Raw genomic sequence first — 14,924 nt, 5'->3', positions numbered from 1 at the left:
CCCTGTCGACTTCGGCTATTCATCCGGAATTTAGGTTTTGCGCAGATGATTGCGAAGTGCGATAGGTAAGTGTGTGTGTGGCGCGAATTTTACAACAATTGCGACGGGCATCGATCCGCAATGCCTAAGGTGTTCCTGGCTGTGACGATTGGCGAGGCCGGTGGCCTGGAAGTTCAGTGGCGGAAAATTATGTTCCCCGGATTTGCTGGAAGGGGATCGGCTGCTTGGCTGCATTGTGGGGGAGTCGACATGGGCCACTTTGCCGTCATACCGTCTGTCATTTCCGCCGCCCTCGCAATTCTGTGTCAAGGATTGAATTGCGTTCTCCATAGTGGCTGAGAGACCGGCCAAGCGCTGTGTGTAGGCAACGGATAGCAAGAGCACATGATCTGTATGGACTGCGTATTGACAAAACTGTCTGCAGGTAGCTATTCGACCTGCAGCATATTTTGATTAACAAAGGCTATTGTCATAAGATGTTACAGTTCCTGCGGGAGCGCAGCCTGTCCCAAATGATCTGCACACTCTTGGGATCTGACAGGATAGTCATGGTTGTCTACTTTAGGAATTGGATCCGTGACCGCAACTCCCATTACCTCCAACACGTCGATAGACTCATAGAACGGCTTACTACTCCATCAATTCATGCACATGCTCCACACACGATCAATCTTGGTTCCCAATGCTACACCGTCAAGATCATCGCTCAGCGCTTTTGACCGTTCTTCCCAGGACATTGTCATCGGAATTTCGAGCATGGGCTTCGACACCGCGTCATCTTCGTATCGTGTTCTAAGCATTTGATGACGTTACAACCCACACCACCTCTTGAGTTCACAAGCAACGCCCGTGCTATGTTAGGAAACGCGTTCAGCGAATTGCATTCTGTCCCCGGATTTGCATGCTCAGCCGAAGCCTTCGCTTATTTATTTCTCGTAATTCGAGGAAGCATCTTGCCTCATGATGTCCTATCTACTGTAGTGGATACTCGGTTTCGAATTAGGAAAGGGGGATTCTCGTCGAGCCAGTCCTCAATCTGTTGAACATAAAAAGACAGCACGCATTCTTTCTCATGTCTGACGCATGCCTCTTCCGCTTGGCGAGCTTGTACTCCAGCTGCGTTTTCCGCTTGCACGCGCCGCTGTTGGAGGGTGAAGATAGGACCCATTATTTGCGGATGGGTCATGGTACCCATGGCAGCGTGGAATAGGATCTCGTGTATAGTGGCTTCAGGCAGCGAAGAGATAGTCCTCCAGAGGTCATTGGGATTGATTGTGTTTTGCTGTGTGGTAACGACATAGGTATTCATCGGCGTTGGTACCACGACGGCATAGCTTGGTGGATACCCGTGCGCGATGCTGTAGCTCGCATCGATTCGTTGGCGCTGTTGTGAGTGCCGTGCCGATATGATGGAAAGTGAAGGGTTGAGTTGATGAAAGGTTGGATGAACACGCAACGCGTTGAGAACGCCTGAGCACGTGCCAGCGCGTTAGCCTTGGAGCTATTCGCTAATGTCGCGTAGTTGTCAAGGCTCAACAATGAACGTTGTTTATTCCTCCACAACCTCCATCGACATCTACGGCCAACTTCCCATTCATATTGCTTTTCTGTAGCCAGCGTGGTGTGCCCATTACATTACACAATCTTATCCGTCAGCGCTTCCCGGGGTCCAGCCAATCTCACGTGCCTCGTCATTCACCAATGAAATGAACGCCTCCACCCCGCGCAGCAGAGGTCGACCAAAGAAGTACCATACTGAAGAAGAAAGGCGAGAGGCATCCCGGATATCTGCCAAAAAGAGTGCACAGAAAAAGAGAGAGGAACAACGTGCAGCTGCAGATGCATCGCAAACTCGGACAGCTAGCAGTCTCCAGCGCTCATCTGTTAACAGTACGCAAGACGTCTTCGTCCAGCTTGAGTTACTAATACAGATCAGTCACATCGAATCACTTCCGATCAGAATGGGAAGGGAATCCTAAATTTCCGTCGGATCTTGAAGGATTTGCCTATGTTCAGAACAAAATTGCGACTGACCCTGCGCGCTTCGACGTCCAGGCACCACTTTCCTCTGAATATAGTGGGAGAACCCCAACCCAATTTGAAGTCTCAATGAATTTTGTCGGAACTTCACTACCATACAGTCCGCATGGCCTTCCTCATGCCAATACTGGTCCTAGTCATGACCTGAATCCTGACGCATTCGGCTACCCACCATGGAATCCGGTCAAAGTGAATTCCATGGCAATTCCATCAGAGTATTCCGAAATTGCGCGGCAGAACTCGCAAATGGGGCACTCCCGTTCACCGCAGCTTCTCAATTTACTACGCAATAAGGGGAGAAGCTCTGCCGGTCATGAAACAACAGCAAAAGCGAGGAATGCCCAGGAGGGTCCCGCAACGAAGCTTGCTCAAACATCCCGTCTCATTGAAGGCGGCCACGCCACCTTGAACGGGGGACCTCCTCGGCCAGACACCGAAACTAAGGCGGCAAAACACCTTGCTCGAGTAGTCAACGCGGACCCTCCTCGGCCGGGCGCCGTACTCAAGCAGGCATTATACCTTGATCACTTACTAGCTGATGCCGTCGAAGCGAAGGAGCTTGCCGAAAAGGAGGCTGCCGCCCGCAGGATGGACGAAACTACCCGACAAGAGCGCCTACGAAGAGCCGCGCAACAAGAGAAAAGCACACTCAAGAGAGCACATGATCAAGCTCAAGCACTTGCAGAACAACCGCAAGACGATTTCGACCGTCACATACGCTTTGTATTCGAGTGGCTCCAGGCCGACTCCTACGGCAGACAACACACCTTTCCTACCGATGGCCAAGCGATCTACACCACGAAGATCAGACCACGTATTCATCAAATACAACGGAGTTCGCTAAGCCAGAGTGCCACATTCGCTATACAGTATGTTGGATTGATGGCTCTGACGCACATACTGCGCCTTATTTACGTCCACAGAGGAAGTCGAGTCGGCGACGAAATTCTGCGGTATTACGACGCTGACGCCAGACTCAACAACGTCGACGAGCTCACGAGTGCTATGCTGGCGATATTTGAGAATGTTGTCACTACTGAAAAAGAGTGGTTGAAGATGCAGCAGGGAGCTGCTGCCGTGTTGATGCAAGAGATGTACGAGGTATGGCCTATGGTGTGCGCTGCTGGTCCAGCACAAGTACAGCGGAACCTAGGCGGCGTCCTGTGGACATGCTTCAGATATAAGGCTGTCCCACGTTTCCACTACCTAGCTTCCTCGGCCTCTCTAAATTCATAGCGATCTCAACATCTTCATAACTTCGCTAGCAGCTGTCTTCCCCCGTCTCCACTACCCAGTACCACTTCCTCGCTCCGCCAGTCCACATTGAACGTCGTCCTATTTAAAGGATTCTTCCGATGCGCCCGCTCAAACAAGTCCTCGTACACCTTTCCATCGTATCTTCCCAAAGCACTGTCCAACAACCAATCCGGCACAGCCCAAGCATCCACCAACTTCACCGCATGTGGGCGCAGCTCTCCCATCACTTCCAGGATTTTGGCGTCCAGCACTTGCAAGTCTGACGCGGAGATGGAAGAAGTGAGTAGGAAGGAGGATGCGGATTGGGAAAGCGTGTGAAGGGCGAACAAGCGGAAGCACGTGCGGAGCACAGAGGGTGTGGGATTGGAAAGGGAGGTCACGGAGGATGAGGAGAGGGCGGTGCGGAAGGTCGAGACGAGGATGTGGTAAGAGTAGGCGTGGGACAGGTTGTGTAGCTGGATCATCAGGCTGGTCCAAGGTTTCTTCTCTTCCACGCGAGCCTGATACGCTGCGTACGCAAGGGCTGCGGCGCGCCACCGGAAGATCTGGACGAGTGCGTCATCATCGATTGATCCGTCTGCGGCGAGAAACGACGGTGGCGTGTGCTGCGCACGACCACGGAGGTAATCCTTCAGCAGCTCCTCCGTGGGGTCTTGGGTTGCACTCGCCACGTTCTGCACGCACTCCGTCGTCTTCTTGATCAGGTACGCGGCGACCTGCTGTGTGATCATCCAGTTGTCACCCTCGACGGTCGGCTTGGACAGGTAACTACGGCCTCGCATTAGCGCCATCTCATCTCGAGTCGCCACACGCAGATCCGATCTCTCATGCCTGAGAGCCTGCACCTACCCACCCCAACCGTTTCGGGATACGAGAAGCCCTGCGGGCTCCCACAACAGACAAGGAAACAAAACCTGCAGTGCAGGAAAAGAGTGACTCACTCAGCGTTCAATCCCACCAATCCGCTGCCGCCACCAAAACCATGCCCGCCCATAGCCCGTCGACACGTCTCAATCCCATCAGCCGCTATTGTAGTGCACAGACTCTTCAGCCCGCTACTGGCACTGTGCAACGCGGCCAACGGTCCGAAATCCCCCTCCTCGATGGTCCTCCTGCTCTGGTGATAAAGATTGTACATATACTCGCCCGTATAATGCAGTGCAAAGGTGGCCGCTAGCAACGGCAGGATCCGGATTTGAACGGTCGGATAGTCGAGAACTTGCACTTCGTCCTGTGGGCGAGAGTGCGTGGGGGCGACACCATCGCGGTCCTGGAACTGCCGCCGCACGGCACAATATCGAACAGCGACCGTCACGGCCCGAGCCAAGACCAACCTGGTCGTATGTTAGCTCACCATTACCAGTTCATATCAGAAAAAGGAGTCACATGCCTTGCATGCATGATAATCTGCCCTCGTACAAAGGTCAAGCTCCCGTAGACCACGGCTGGGTGACCCCGCCGTATCAACGCGCCCGTCTCATCCGAGACCTCTGCATACCGCGACAACATGGCCGACTTGGGCACCCGAACACGGTCAAAGAGCATGTATCCATTGTCCATGCTAGCATATCCGTACTTCGGCCCGATGTCACCTACGGCAATACCCTGCATCGGCTGATGTGACTTCTTGTCCCGGATCTGCACGATGAACGTTTGCGGGCCGTAAGGGACGTATTCGGAGGTAGTATGAGATCTCGAAGGATTCTCGGAATCGGTAGTGCTGGGCTGGGCTGTACTACTCTTCGGCAGGAGGAGCTGCGCAACGACGATCTACGCGTGCGATTGATTAGTAGACCCTGCGCAAGGTTTGCGATGTTACACATGGCGCCTGTACAGAAGTGGGCTTACGCCCAAAGGAGAAGACAAGAGGATGATTAAGAAACGTAACGTACGGCGTGCGTGGCAGTCCTCCCCATGCCGCCGTTCCACCATTTACTCGCAGTCAAATGCGGGCTGTGGATCTCGAACTCTTGAGCCACTGGGTCCCATCTGGCTTCCGTCTCGAGGCCTTTTACGTTGCTCCCGTGGCCGAGCTCGCTCTGCGCATAGCACCCGATTATGTCGTAGTCGAGGATGCGCGGCATCCAGGATTTGTTTTGGGCCGGCGAACCTTGCTCGCGTATCGTCGTCACTGCACAAGGAACAAGGGTCAGTCAGTCAGTCAGACACCTAGTCTTACGCCCCCGTTACACGGAGCTGAGCGTAAAGTCGAGTTGCGCCTGCGTACCGAACATGGTCATGTGGAGGTGGAACGGGCTCATTTCGTCATTGAGATACTCAGCCATCTTGTAATCCTCATGATCCCAGGCCTCTCGCCGCACCAGCCGCCGGATTGCTTTGGCTCGCGCGAGCCCTAGGTGATACCGCTCTGGCCGCGAGAGATTCAATTGCTGGTCCTTGTTGAACAGCTTCTCCTTTCGCAGCACCTTGAGGACTTTCTCCTGACGTCCGAGGAAATCATCGCGCGAGAGGAGATGCTTCGACAGCTCGTCTATGCCCAAGACCGAAGCGCTGCGCTCGGCTTCCAGGATAGCTGCGCCATCATAGCGCGGCTTGAGGTTGTCCGTGAAATCTGTCATCGCGTGGGAGGTCGACGCAAACGTTAAGGAAACGACCGTGAAAACGATTGAAGCTGGCCTCTTTTCGAAAAGCAGACAAGGACCTGGACATGTTCCAAGACTATTCCTGGCCTGTAGCCTCGGTTGACGTCGATGAGTGGTATTCTAGTCGCGTGTAGCTACGCGTCTGTTCCTAGCGTGTAAGCCCCGCACTGGGCGGTAACTCTCGGTAAAGCATACCAAGATGCTGGGGCAAGTAAAGTACACCACACATGTGAGACGCTGGGTTCGGAGGGAGGGACCTGCGGTTTGTGTAGCTGGCGTTGGCGACATGGCGACAGCCCTATAGACAGGGAGCAAGGAAGCTATACCGGGGTAATGTATAGGGTAATGACCCGCGGTGTGGTAAGACGGGCCCCTGCCACATCCGCAGCTAGCGGACACCGACAATTTCGCTTGCTAGGTGAGGGGATACCCCCAGGCGTATAATTATTATTTTAAGAAAGGAGGCCTGCTCGAAGGAGACAGTCAATCTGTCAGGAAAGAACAAAACTCAGGATAGTTGTACAGGATATCAGATGTCCGGCCCAAGAAAAAGCATAATAACCCAAATCCTCCGAGATGCATATGCCACTAGAGAACGCCGTGCAGATGTTGCCAGAAAAGAAAATTACGCCCGGTTTGAACATCTACAAGGTCCGGGGCTCGAGAGCCTGTATGCGTATTTCCAGGATGTACCATGTGGGTATGAAAGTCGTCGCGAATGCGCATGCAGCTGTCGTGCCTGCCAACCAGCTCGCTAGATAATGCGCTCTGCCCATTGGGACAGACCGCCCTTCTCTTGCAAGAGGCGCTCCATGTCGACTTTCGCAAGTCTAACCATGACTTCGTACGGTGCATCGTTGCCGTTCATTTGATGGCGACGGCGAGGCATGATCATCATGCCTCCATCGGCAACACCATACGATCGTCGTATGAACTCGGGACGCCCGCCGAGGGATTGATCCTCCATGTCAGTGCCGGGTATGCCCCACTGAAGATCTGCGCCGAAGTTCATCCAAGACGTGATATAGATATCCATGCCAAAGCGGAACCCGAGGCCAAGTTCAGTGTCAGTGATAGTGTCAACTGACTTGAAGAATCCTAAGTGGTTCGAGACCCAGTCATTATCGACTTTCGCAATCGTACGTCGTATTTCCTTAATCGTGCAGACGATGGTCTCTTCGGTTACCCTGTACCACCTGTCAGTAAAGTTCGTGTTACGCTGTAAATTGAGTGACAAGTGAGCCCGAAGTAAGAGCGACCGGAATATAGGCGGCAGTGAGGGTGCCAACGCGATACTCTTTCTGAAGTCCCGCCTAATGTAACCATTGTAGGTGTGAAGCCATGAGAGGTTGTACAGCGAGATCGGAACGGGATAATCATCCATCGAGGCGAAAGGACTTACAATTCATCTTTCGTGAGTTCATGAACATCCAGGGCCCCTGTGGAGAAGATTGCCATGTTACCCGTGTAGTTGTCTTGTAGAGGCGGACTCATCCGCTTGCGGAGGTCGGTGGCGATACCGATCTTCGTCTCCTCTTTTCCGCAATCACCTCTTCGATGTGCCCTCGCTCGTGTGACATGAATCCATAGTAATGCGGCGATGACGTTACAGATAGTCGGTGGTGATTCCCCAGGGAAGTACTTGCGCAGGTCATCCCGGTAGTTGCGGATGCGGGCGGCGGAGATGATCAGATACTTCATTGTGCATTCGGTATCATCGGGCAGCGACTTTTCGTATTTGTAGGTCCCTTCAACGTAGGCTTCTGCGCAGGGCGACTGTCCACAAGCATAAGTAGGTGCACGGTTGTCTACTTGTCGCCTCATGGTCCGTTGATCAGCACCATAGTCTGCCGCTGTGAAATCCGGTCAGCGTTGTGTAGCAATAGCAGGTGTTGTTACTACCTAGCCCAGGAATGATACGCCGTCCTAGTGATAGAGACGAGACGTTCTCTGCAAAACATTTCCAGAAGATATTGATGCCGGCGAAGTCCATGACCGTATGGTGAACGTATGTGCTTAGGATGAGACCTCCAGGAATAAAGTCCGCCTGAACCCGCATAACGGGGGCCTGGTTCCCATGGTCGAAGTTGACGAGGCCTTCGCCGTCCGGCGGAATACCAGGGTATCTACCGAAATCATCTGGTCGAAGTTTACTTCCAGGGAAGGCATCTGGTGGCATGCCTCCCTCCTTGAGATCTTCGTAGGTGCGGAAAGTTTCATTAGTCTTCCAGGCAAAGACGCCAGATGCTCCACAATCGGGCAGATGGGTGGGGAAGGTGAGCACCAGTTTGCCGGAAGAGTCATTAGCGAGGCGAAGCGTGCCTGCGAGGAACGGGAAGCTCTGAAGAGTCGCCTGGAGTCCGCTTTCCAAAGCTTGGATTGCAATCTCACGTTGATTAGCATCAGGAAACGGAAAGATCAAGAACACCTGCGTATACACGCGCACGATGTTCTGGTCCAGGGCCGAAAGATGCAGCCGCTCCTCGACAGTGGCAGGCGTCGGGGACTTAAGTATCATCCTCGGAAAGGAACGTAATTTCAAGGATAGAGTGTCCAACAAAGTAGGTGCAAATGCTGGGGCCATTTCGCATGCGTGGGCGTATTTGTACCCCAAGGGTGAAGAGTCGCACATACGTGGTTACGGTGGGCAAACACCAGGTATATGAACCAAGACACTGCCAACCTGGATTCACCGCCGTATAGGCAGTGCTTGTGTAACCGCGACCCTGCCCAGGCCTCTGTGATGTTTGGCGGCCCGGCAGCTCTGACCAGCTGTGACCAACGCGACGTGTCCGTAAACGGCTAGTAGCTTATCTGACCCGGCTGAGCACCCGCTTCCCCGGCGAAGCTTTTATGGATACGGTTGCACCCGCATCACCAAAAAGGCGGTTTGATGCTTCCGCGTTCCCCGATGGCGATGTGCTTCGTTCCTCAGGAGTTCTCAAGCCTCGCGCATGCACTCGACGGCTAGACCCGCGCGTAACGTGCACCCCATTCCTGCAACCTGGTACCGTGTCCGGTCAATCGCCTAGGCGCTCTTTCCGACGGAATTGCATAGCCTCATCTGGACGGCGTTTTTGCGGAACAGCCAACGCCCCGATGACTGGTGGCTAGACGGGGCAACGTAACGGATGGCGGTGGAGTAGCGGGCTGAACGAGACAGGCGTGTTTGTTTGCTTTTTGGACGTTCTCCACAGTAGGCCCCATAAGTAGATCATAGCGCGGGAGCATACACCGTGCTAGGCTTCATGAAACTCTGAAACGGAAGGGGTAAGTACTCGTCGAAACCAGTAGGAAGGAGACATGTCGTCGAACAGTCGTGGAATGCTGCTGGAGCTCGCGCCGTGCCCTTCATGAGGCGGTGATGGATGACAGCTCATCATGACACGACACCAGTCGGCATCGAGTAAGGCCGCGTCGCGAGGACGTCGGCACGATGACCCACGATCCCACGATCCAGGTACATGGAATTGTAGAGTCCTCTGAACCCATTCTCGATGCGTGTTGATGGCCAGTATGCCAATCTCTTGGTCCGCGGTGACAATGTAACGGGGATAGCGTGCCACGCAGGAGCTGAGGCCAACACGTTGCTAGCAAGGATTTTGGAATGCACGTTCTCTGTCATCGCAAGCCTGTGTTAGTGAAACGATTCCTTGCCGCGTGGATAGATCATCAGGGCTCCGCTAGCGAGCGTGGCAGTCTGCTCCAGCCTGCTAACATTATTCCACTGATTATGCCAGGCAAGGATTCGGCTCCTACCAGGCGTAGACTCTGTGATCATGTATTTTTGGGACCCGCCAGTGCGACGTATGCAAGAAACTTACATGTCTCTCACCGATCTCGGTACCATCGGTATGTACTGCAAGCGGCTACGGCCCAGGCAATTGCAAATCGGTAAGCCGAACCGAGCACACATTGAAAGATTGCTGTGCGCTGTAAGACAGACTCAGGGAGGAAAGGGTGCTCTTCTTTGAACCAGGGACAGCTTCACGACTCTATTGCCTGCGGTACCACCTCGTTGTGTAGCGGTCGTAGGTCTAGGGACGATGTCATTCGTCGATATGCACAGCCAGTCCAGCCGACGTGTGTAGCGCAGATTCTCCAGCGAAAGTTTATTGATTCGGGGAAAGAAAGTCACCACGAGCCGTCGTCGAAGCCCGCCACGGCGAAAAGGTGGAACATGCTGCTATCAAAGAACGTTTGAGAAGAGCCATGTTCAGAGAAGACCCCAGGATTAGGTAGGGCGCCGTTCGATGTAGATTCATCATGCAGTGAGATTATGCGGAACATGATGCGGGCTGGAGGCGTGGCTCTGTGATCGCTAGGCGATTTTGGGTGGCTGCATCTGTGCGTGAACCAAATTGGCAATTGCTTCGACTGGAAAACCTTCCTGCTCTTGTACAATCCGGGGACGGAACGGTCTTTATGGTGCCAATTACGGGGACACGCGCAGTGCAAATAGATTCTAGTGTAGGCAGACGGACGGACCCTGGCGCTCCTCCGACTCGGCGCTGATAGGTAGCTCCAACATGCTCCGCTTCTGTCGGCGAACTTGACGACGACTCTTTCGGGTCGGCAAGGATGCCAGGATACATGGCCGTTTCCATGAAGCGTCTTACTTCAATGTTCGGTAAGATACTGCCTGTCACACGTCAGCTAAGTTGTTCGTCGGTAGTCGGCAGCCTGGATGCGGGGCAACCGACCAAGTCGATGGATTGTCGAAGATACCGACGCTGGCCGGCATTGTATGATGACACTCACAAGGTGACTCGTGATCTTTCTGCTTGCATAGATATTGTAGCCCCCCAGCGCAATGTCAAGACGCTGCCTCGGTATAGAAAGGATTCGGGGACAACTCTTTTCTGCGCAAGCCTAGATGAACGATCGTTGTCTCTTGGTTCCTCCGCATGCGGGGTACCACGTACTGCCGAACTCAGTGAGCGTCCTTTGATACATTTATGCTACTTATTTGCGAAATCCGACTGATGGACGTAAGCCTCTATTCAGTAGGCTGCTTCGCTTCGCAGGACAATCGCCCGCACGCATAGCCATTGTTGATGCACGGTCCGGACACCAACGTACACATCTCGAGTTGCTCTCCGATGTACTGGCTTTGCGCGAGAAGGTTCTCAGCAGTTTAGTCTGTGCAACAGCTGCAGCGCTCGAGCAACGTGATGAGGCATACATCGCGATATTGGCAAGCGGTGGGTATGAGTACACGGTAGCCATGCTGGCTATACTGGCACTCGGGGCCGCTGCAGTGCCCATCGCATCAGCTTTATCAGTGCAGGAAGCGGCTTACTACGTAGAAAAGTCGTGTGCTTCAGTGGTACTGGTGAGCTCTGCAGATCAAGCAAAAGCTGTTCAGCTCGAGAAATTGATCCGGTCCACGAGCGACGAACAATTCCAAAGCGTATCGATTGCGCCCTCCACTTCCACACCCACGCTCAGCGCGGCCATGATCCAGATCTCGTCAGATCGTGTCCTCGAAGAAAATAGCCCAGCTGTTGTTATCTTTACCAGCGGGACGACAGGCCCTCCCAAAGGCGCGGTCATGAGACGGTCGTTCGTGTCTGACTGCGCTCTCTCGGTGGCAGACCACTTTCGCCTCACTGAAGACGATGTGATGCTCCATGTCTTGCCAGTGCACCATGCCACTGGCGTTGGTATCAATTTCTTCCCATTCCTGCTTTCTGGGAGCCGTATCGAATTCCGCAGCGGCAGCTTCGACGAGGAGTGGATGTGGGAGCGGTGGAAAGAAGGTGCAACAGACAAGAGCCGGCGGCTGACGTTTTTCTCCGGGGTCCCAACAATCTACATGCGCATGAGACGCCACTATCAACGCAGGCTGGTGATGTTACCATCGGCAGAGCTTCATAAATATGTAGCGGGTGCCAGACAGTTCCGAGCTTGTCTCTGTGGAACGTCGGCGCTTCCTTCTTCACTCAACCACTTTTGGGCGACAATAATGCAGAAAAAAATCAGGCAAAGGTATGGTGCCACGGAGTTCGGGGCGATTTTTATGGTTGGCTTGGATGATGATAAGGCGCCCGATGGCTCAGTTGGCGAATGCGTGAGCGGCGTGGATGTCAAGCTCTCTGCGGGGGACGAAGGCGAGGTACTCGTTCGCAGCCCAGTACGCAAGCTCTTCTGTGATATAGCATGTCGTGTGTTACTGACGAGCCAATCCAGCACATGTTTAGTGCCTATCTCCGAGATCCTCAGGCCACAGCTCAAGCCCACGACGAGGAAGGCTACTTTCGTACTGGAGACATTGCGAGACGGGAGGTTGTTGCGAACGGAACGTCGTACTATTACATCGTCGGAAGGGCATCGGTCGATATTATAAAATCAGGTGGTTATAAGATCTCTGCACTCGACGTCGAGCGAGAATTACTAGCTCTGCCGTATATCGCGGAGGCGGTTTGTTGTGGTGTATCCGATGAGGAGTTCGGCCAGAGGGTTGCGGCGCTCGTATCGCTGCAGGATGAAGAGCTGACCGGCGCTTTCCTGTTGTCACATGGAAATGGGGAGCATATCTTGACCATTGATGCTGTGCGCAACGATCTGCGAGCGCGGCTAGCTGGGTACAAAATGCCCACTCTGCTGCGCGTTGTGAGTGGTGAGCTACCAAAAACGGCCACAGGCAAAGTACAAAAAAAGGTCCTTGGGCCGCGATACTTTCCTCAGGTGTTCGATCCGGAGGTGCAACGATGGGAACGACCTTTGCGAGAGGTTGCGAAGTTGTAACGTGGATAGTAAGAAGGGAGGACTGGAAGTGGGGGACGGAGTAAAGGTGCAAGGAGCGCGACATGGGGAAGCTACGATGCTTATTGTGGTCGACAATGATAATCCCAAACATGAAACCTTTCGTCGCAAAAGTCCATGCACAGTAACCCCTGAATAAGAAGCCCTCACAAATGATATCGACGATTACGCCCTGGCGGCACGCGTAGCGCGAATGATTCGTGGATGCCGAGGTCTACGGGAATGAATTGGGCACCAAACATCCTTCTGAGCCTGACTATGTCTCAAATCTTCACGCATTCTGCTTATGCGCCAACACATTGTGCTGATAAATTATGCCAAGCCTCTTAAATAGCATATAGCTGTACGTGCATGGAAGCACTTGTGTGCATAAAGAGGTAGACAAACGAATGTTCATCTACCACTTGGCAGCACATCATTCAGCAAGACTAAACCCCGCATTCAGGGGTGTGCAGACTGCGCAAATGCATACAGTTATCATTTGCTTCGATCAATTTACAAAGCCGCGATTGAACTTTGCTGGAAGCTGTGTTTCTACGTTCCAATCACCTCAACACCACCCCTCATCAATATACCCTATTTCCCGCAGCGATCGCACGCGAACCAGCCTGAAGGACACGTTCCGGTCCCCGCAACTGTCTTCACCAGCGATGGCTACTTCCAGCGTCGACGACGGGGCTACCCAGGCCACATGATTCAACATCAGCATCGCCGACATCATTTGTTTTCGGCTTCTCTTTCTACATGGCTACTTCTACAGTACCACGATTGCACCAAACACGTATTGCCTACCTCTGAAATGTCTGAAAACGCCCAAGATTGCTTAAGTGAGCTTATATCGCGCTTTCAAAGAGGCTGGATCTCTATGGTTGCATACATAGAGTCGGACCTTTTAAGAAACGACTTCTTGAAAACGAAATTGTACCTATATTTGGGCTGGATCGTTGAGCCACTGGTCCCAGTCAACTTGACGGGTTTTCTTATGATTAACTACATAAGGCTTTACGACTCGCTACACTATTCTTCACCGAAGATTGTACTCTAGGTTGGTTCACCCACTAGTTATACATATGGTCGTCGCAAAGAGACTCCATCTGGGAGAATGTATATCTCTTCAAAGAAATACTCCAAATCCGACGAAGCTTGCGACAACGTCAAGGATAAACTCGACGCACTAGGTAAGGATCCTACCCTGATAATCAGGCCTGGATTTGGCGAGGAAGGTGGAAACTTTGGTGCTACATATGAGAGTATTCGTCACCTACACTTTTTCCGCCACTTCGGAGAACGCGACTGGCGTGACATCGCCGACCCTCATCGCCACCATCCTGTCATAGTCCTACACAATGACTTTCTACCAGCACTTCTCACAGGATCTGCAGAATGCAGACGTGGATACCTGGATGCGAACACAGTTTCTCTTCGCTGCAACTCTTGTCCACAAAGTATTTCACGCCTATAGCAAGTGGCTCAATTTAGAACACGACGATCCACTATTTCGTAGAGGAGACATGGAAGCCGAGCTCGGAAATTCCTGGGAGAGGAAAGTTTTGGGATACAACTGCAATCCTGTGTTCCATGACATCGCAAGATGCGAAATGCTGCTGTCCATGAAAGCTATAGCCTACCGAGAGGACCGAATGCAGCCTGAGATCGTCCGGAAATTGATAGGAGACCATCCTTTCCACTTAAACCGCATGAACCCTGCTCACTACCAAGGCCTCTTTCAGATGCAGAGCTACCGCGGGGGCGATTTTTACACCGTCGGAACAATCCGCGCCGCAAATGGATTATTGCAATATCCGCTCTGAGCTTGGACTGGGTAGCTTCGCGGTTCGATCAAATTGCAAGGGAGGTACGCCGGGTTCATTGGCGAAACACGGACATGTACCTACCTACACTTCCACGAAGCTTTGTGTTGGTGTATCAAAAGAAAGGCGATGTCGTTTGGGTGCATTATCCGCTAGATCCGAGGATTGACGAGGACATTGAGTGGATACCAGTGGCTGCAGAGTTGAAAAGGCAGCGCGGTGGAGACAACTTGCCTTGCAGTCCGTAAAAAATTGCTAGTGGTAGCTTATGCGAGCTTACATCTTCCAATGATGGAGAGGGGGGTGTAGCACAGAGTGGGTCACAGACAGAGCATGTCTCGAGAAGTATGATGAACTGAAGACGAATTTGGGTTGTTCTATTTCTAGATCCTCGGGAGCTTCAAAGTTGGAACTCGATTAATGCTTCACACGGGATGCTTGGATT

At 52.9% G+C, this 14,924-nt stretch overlaps 6 protein-coding genes across 6 annotated transcripts; 4 read left to right on the top strand and 2 right to left on the bottom strand.

Annotated features, from left to right (window-relative positions):
- Positions 1 to 7: 7 nt before the first annotated feature.
- On the top strand, positions 8 to 385 carry CC84DRAFT_655429 (uncharacterized protein). Its single transcript, XM_018187022.1, has one exon. It carries the CDS (start codon positions 121 to 123, stop codon positions 337 to 339), a length of 219 nt encoding a protein of 72 aa, XP_018037711.1. The 5' UTR covers positions 8 to 120; the 3' UTR covers positions 340 to 385.
- A 1,172-nt stretch (positions 386 to 1,557) lies between these two features.
- CC84DRAFT_1242809 (uncharacterized protein) lies at positions 1,558 to 3,434 on the top strand. Its single transcript, XM_018184092.1, has 3 exons — positions 1,558 to 1,890; positions 1,937 to 2,909; positions 2,964 to 3,434. The coding sequence occupies exons 1-3, from the start codon at positions 1,707 to 1,709 to the stop codon at positions 3,274 to 3,276; spliced, it is 1,470 nt and encodes a 489-aa protein (XP_018037710.1). The 5' UTR covers positions 1,558 to 1,706; the 3' UTR covers positions 3,277 to 3,434.
- Positions 3,236 to 6,006, bottom strand: CC84DRAFT_1117621 (acyl-CoA oxidase). The gene is made up of 5 exons (XM_018175498.1): positions 5,525 to 6,006; positions 5,190 to 5,428; positions 4,658 to 5,067; positions 4,239 to 4,631; positions 3,236 to 4,065 (listed from the first exon to the last, which is right to left on the bottom strand). Exons 1-5 carry the CDS (start codon positions 5,874 to 5,876, stop codon positions 3,291 to 3,293), a joined length of 2,169 nt encoding a protein of 722 aa, XP_018037709.1. The 5' UTR covers positions 5,877 to 6,006; the 3' UTR covers positions 3,236 to 3,290.
- Positions 6,007 to 6,435: 429 nt separating this feature from the next.
- On the bottom strand, positions 6,436 to 8,625 carry CC84DRAFT_1163549 (uncharacterized protein). Its single transcript, XM_018178291.1, has 3 exons — positions 7,803 to 8,625; positions 7,303 to 7,753; positions 6,436 to 7,087 (listed from the first exon to the last, which is right to left on the bottom strand). The coding sequence occupies exons 1-3, from the start codon at positions 8,482 to 8,484 to the stop codon at positions 6,655 to 6,657; spliced, it is 1,566 nt and encodes a 521-aa protein (XP_018037708.1). The 5' UTR covers positions 8,485 to 8,625; the 3' UTR covers positions 6,436 to 6,654.
- Positions 8,626 to 10,776: 2,151 nt separating this feature from the next.
- CC84DRAFT_1195564 (fatty-acyl-CoA synthase) lies at positions 10,777 to 12,650 on the top strand (the record flags this gene model as incomplete). Its single annotated transcript, XM_018181410.1, has 3 exons — positions 10,777 to 10,836; positions 10,897 to 12,036; positions 12,093 to 12,650. 3 exons carry the CDS (start codon positions 10,777 to 10,779, stop codon positions 12,648 to 12,650), a joined length of 1,758 nt encoding a protein of 585 aa, XP_018037707.1.
- Positions 12,651 to 14,014: 1,364 nt separating this feature from the next.
- Positions 14,015 to 14,675, top strand: CC84DRAFT_1242785 (uncharacterized protein; the record flags this gene model as incomplete). Its single annotated transcript, XM_018184091.1, has 1 exon — positions 14,015 to 14,675. The coding sequence occupies one exon, from the start codon at positions 14,015 to 14,017 to the stop codon at positions 14,477 to 14,479; it is 465 nt and encodes a 154-aa protein (XP_018037706.1). The 3' UTR covers positions 14,480 to 14,675.
- Between the last annotated feature and the right edge of the window lie 249 nt (positions 14,676 to 14,924).

Source organism: Paraphaeosphaeria sporulosa (genome assembly GCF_001642045.1).
Source record: "Paraphaeosphaeria sporulosa strain AP3s5-JAC2a unplaced genomic scaffold CC84scaffold_4, whole genome shotgun sequence".
Taxonomy (NCBI): Eukaryota; Fungi; Ascomycota; class Dothideomycetes; order Pleosporales; family Didymosphaeriaceae; genus Paraphaeosphaeria; species Paraphaeosphaeria sporulosa.
This window is presented reverse-complemented; position numbering and strand designations above follow the sequence as displayed.

Bases quoted from the DNA above. Each gene is read 5' to 3' on its own strand.
- CC84DRAFT_655429 (XM_018187022.1), top strand. From the start codon at position 121: ATGCCTAAGGTGTTCCTGGCTGTGACGATTGGCGAGGCCGGTGGCCTG.
- CC84DRAFT_1163549 (XM_018178291.1), bottom strand. From the start codon at position 8,484: ATGGCCCCAGCATTTGCACCTACTTTGTTGGACACTCTATCCTTGAAA. The intron at 7,754-7,802 runs GTAGTAACAACA...CGGATTTCACAG, and splicing joins GCGTATCATTCCTGGGCTAG to CGGCAGACTATGGTGCTGAT. The intron at 7,088-7,302 runs GTAAGTCCTTTC...CAGGTGGTACAG, and splicing joins GAACTCACGAAAGATGAATT to GGTAACCGAAGAGACCATCG.
- CC84DRAFT_1117621 (XM_018175498.1), bottom strand. From the start codon at position 5,876: ATGACAGATTTCACGGACAACCTCAAGCCGCGCTATGATGGCGCAGCT. The intron at 5,429-5,524 runs GTACGCAGGCGC...TTCCTTGTGCAG, and splicing joins CCTCCACATGACCATGTTCG to TGACGACGATACGCGAGCAA. The intron at 4,066-4,238 runs GTGAGTCACTCT...GCGAGGCCGTAG, and splicing joins TTGGTGGGATTGAACGCTGA to TTACCTGTCCAAGCCGACCG.
- CC84DRAFT_1242809 (XM_018184092.1), top strand. From the start codon at position 1,707: ATGAACGCCTCCACCCCGCGCAGCAGAGGTCGACCAAAGAAGTACCAT. The intron at 1,891-1,936 runs GTACGCAAGACG...AATACAGATCAG, and splicing joins CCAGCGCTCATCTGTTAACA to TCACATCGAATCACTTCCGA. The intron at 2,910-2,963 runs GTATGTTGGATT...TTACGTCCACAG, and splicing joins AGTGCCACATTCGCTATACA to AGGAAGTCGAGTCGGCGACG.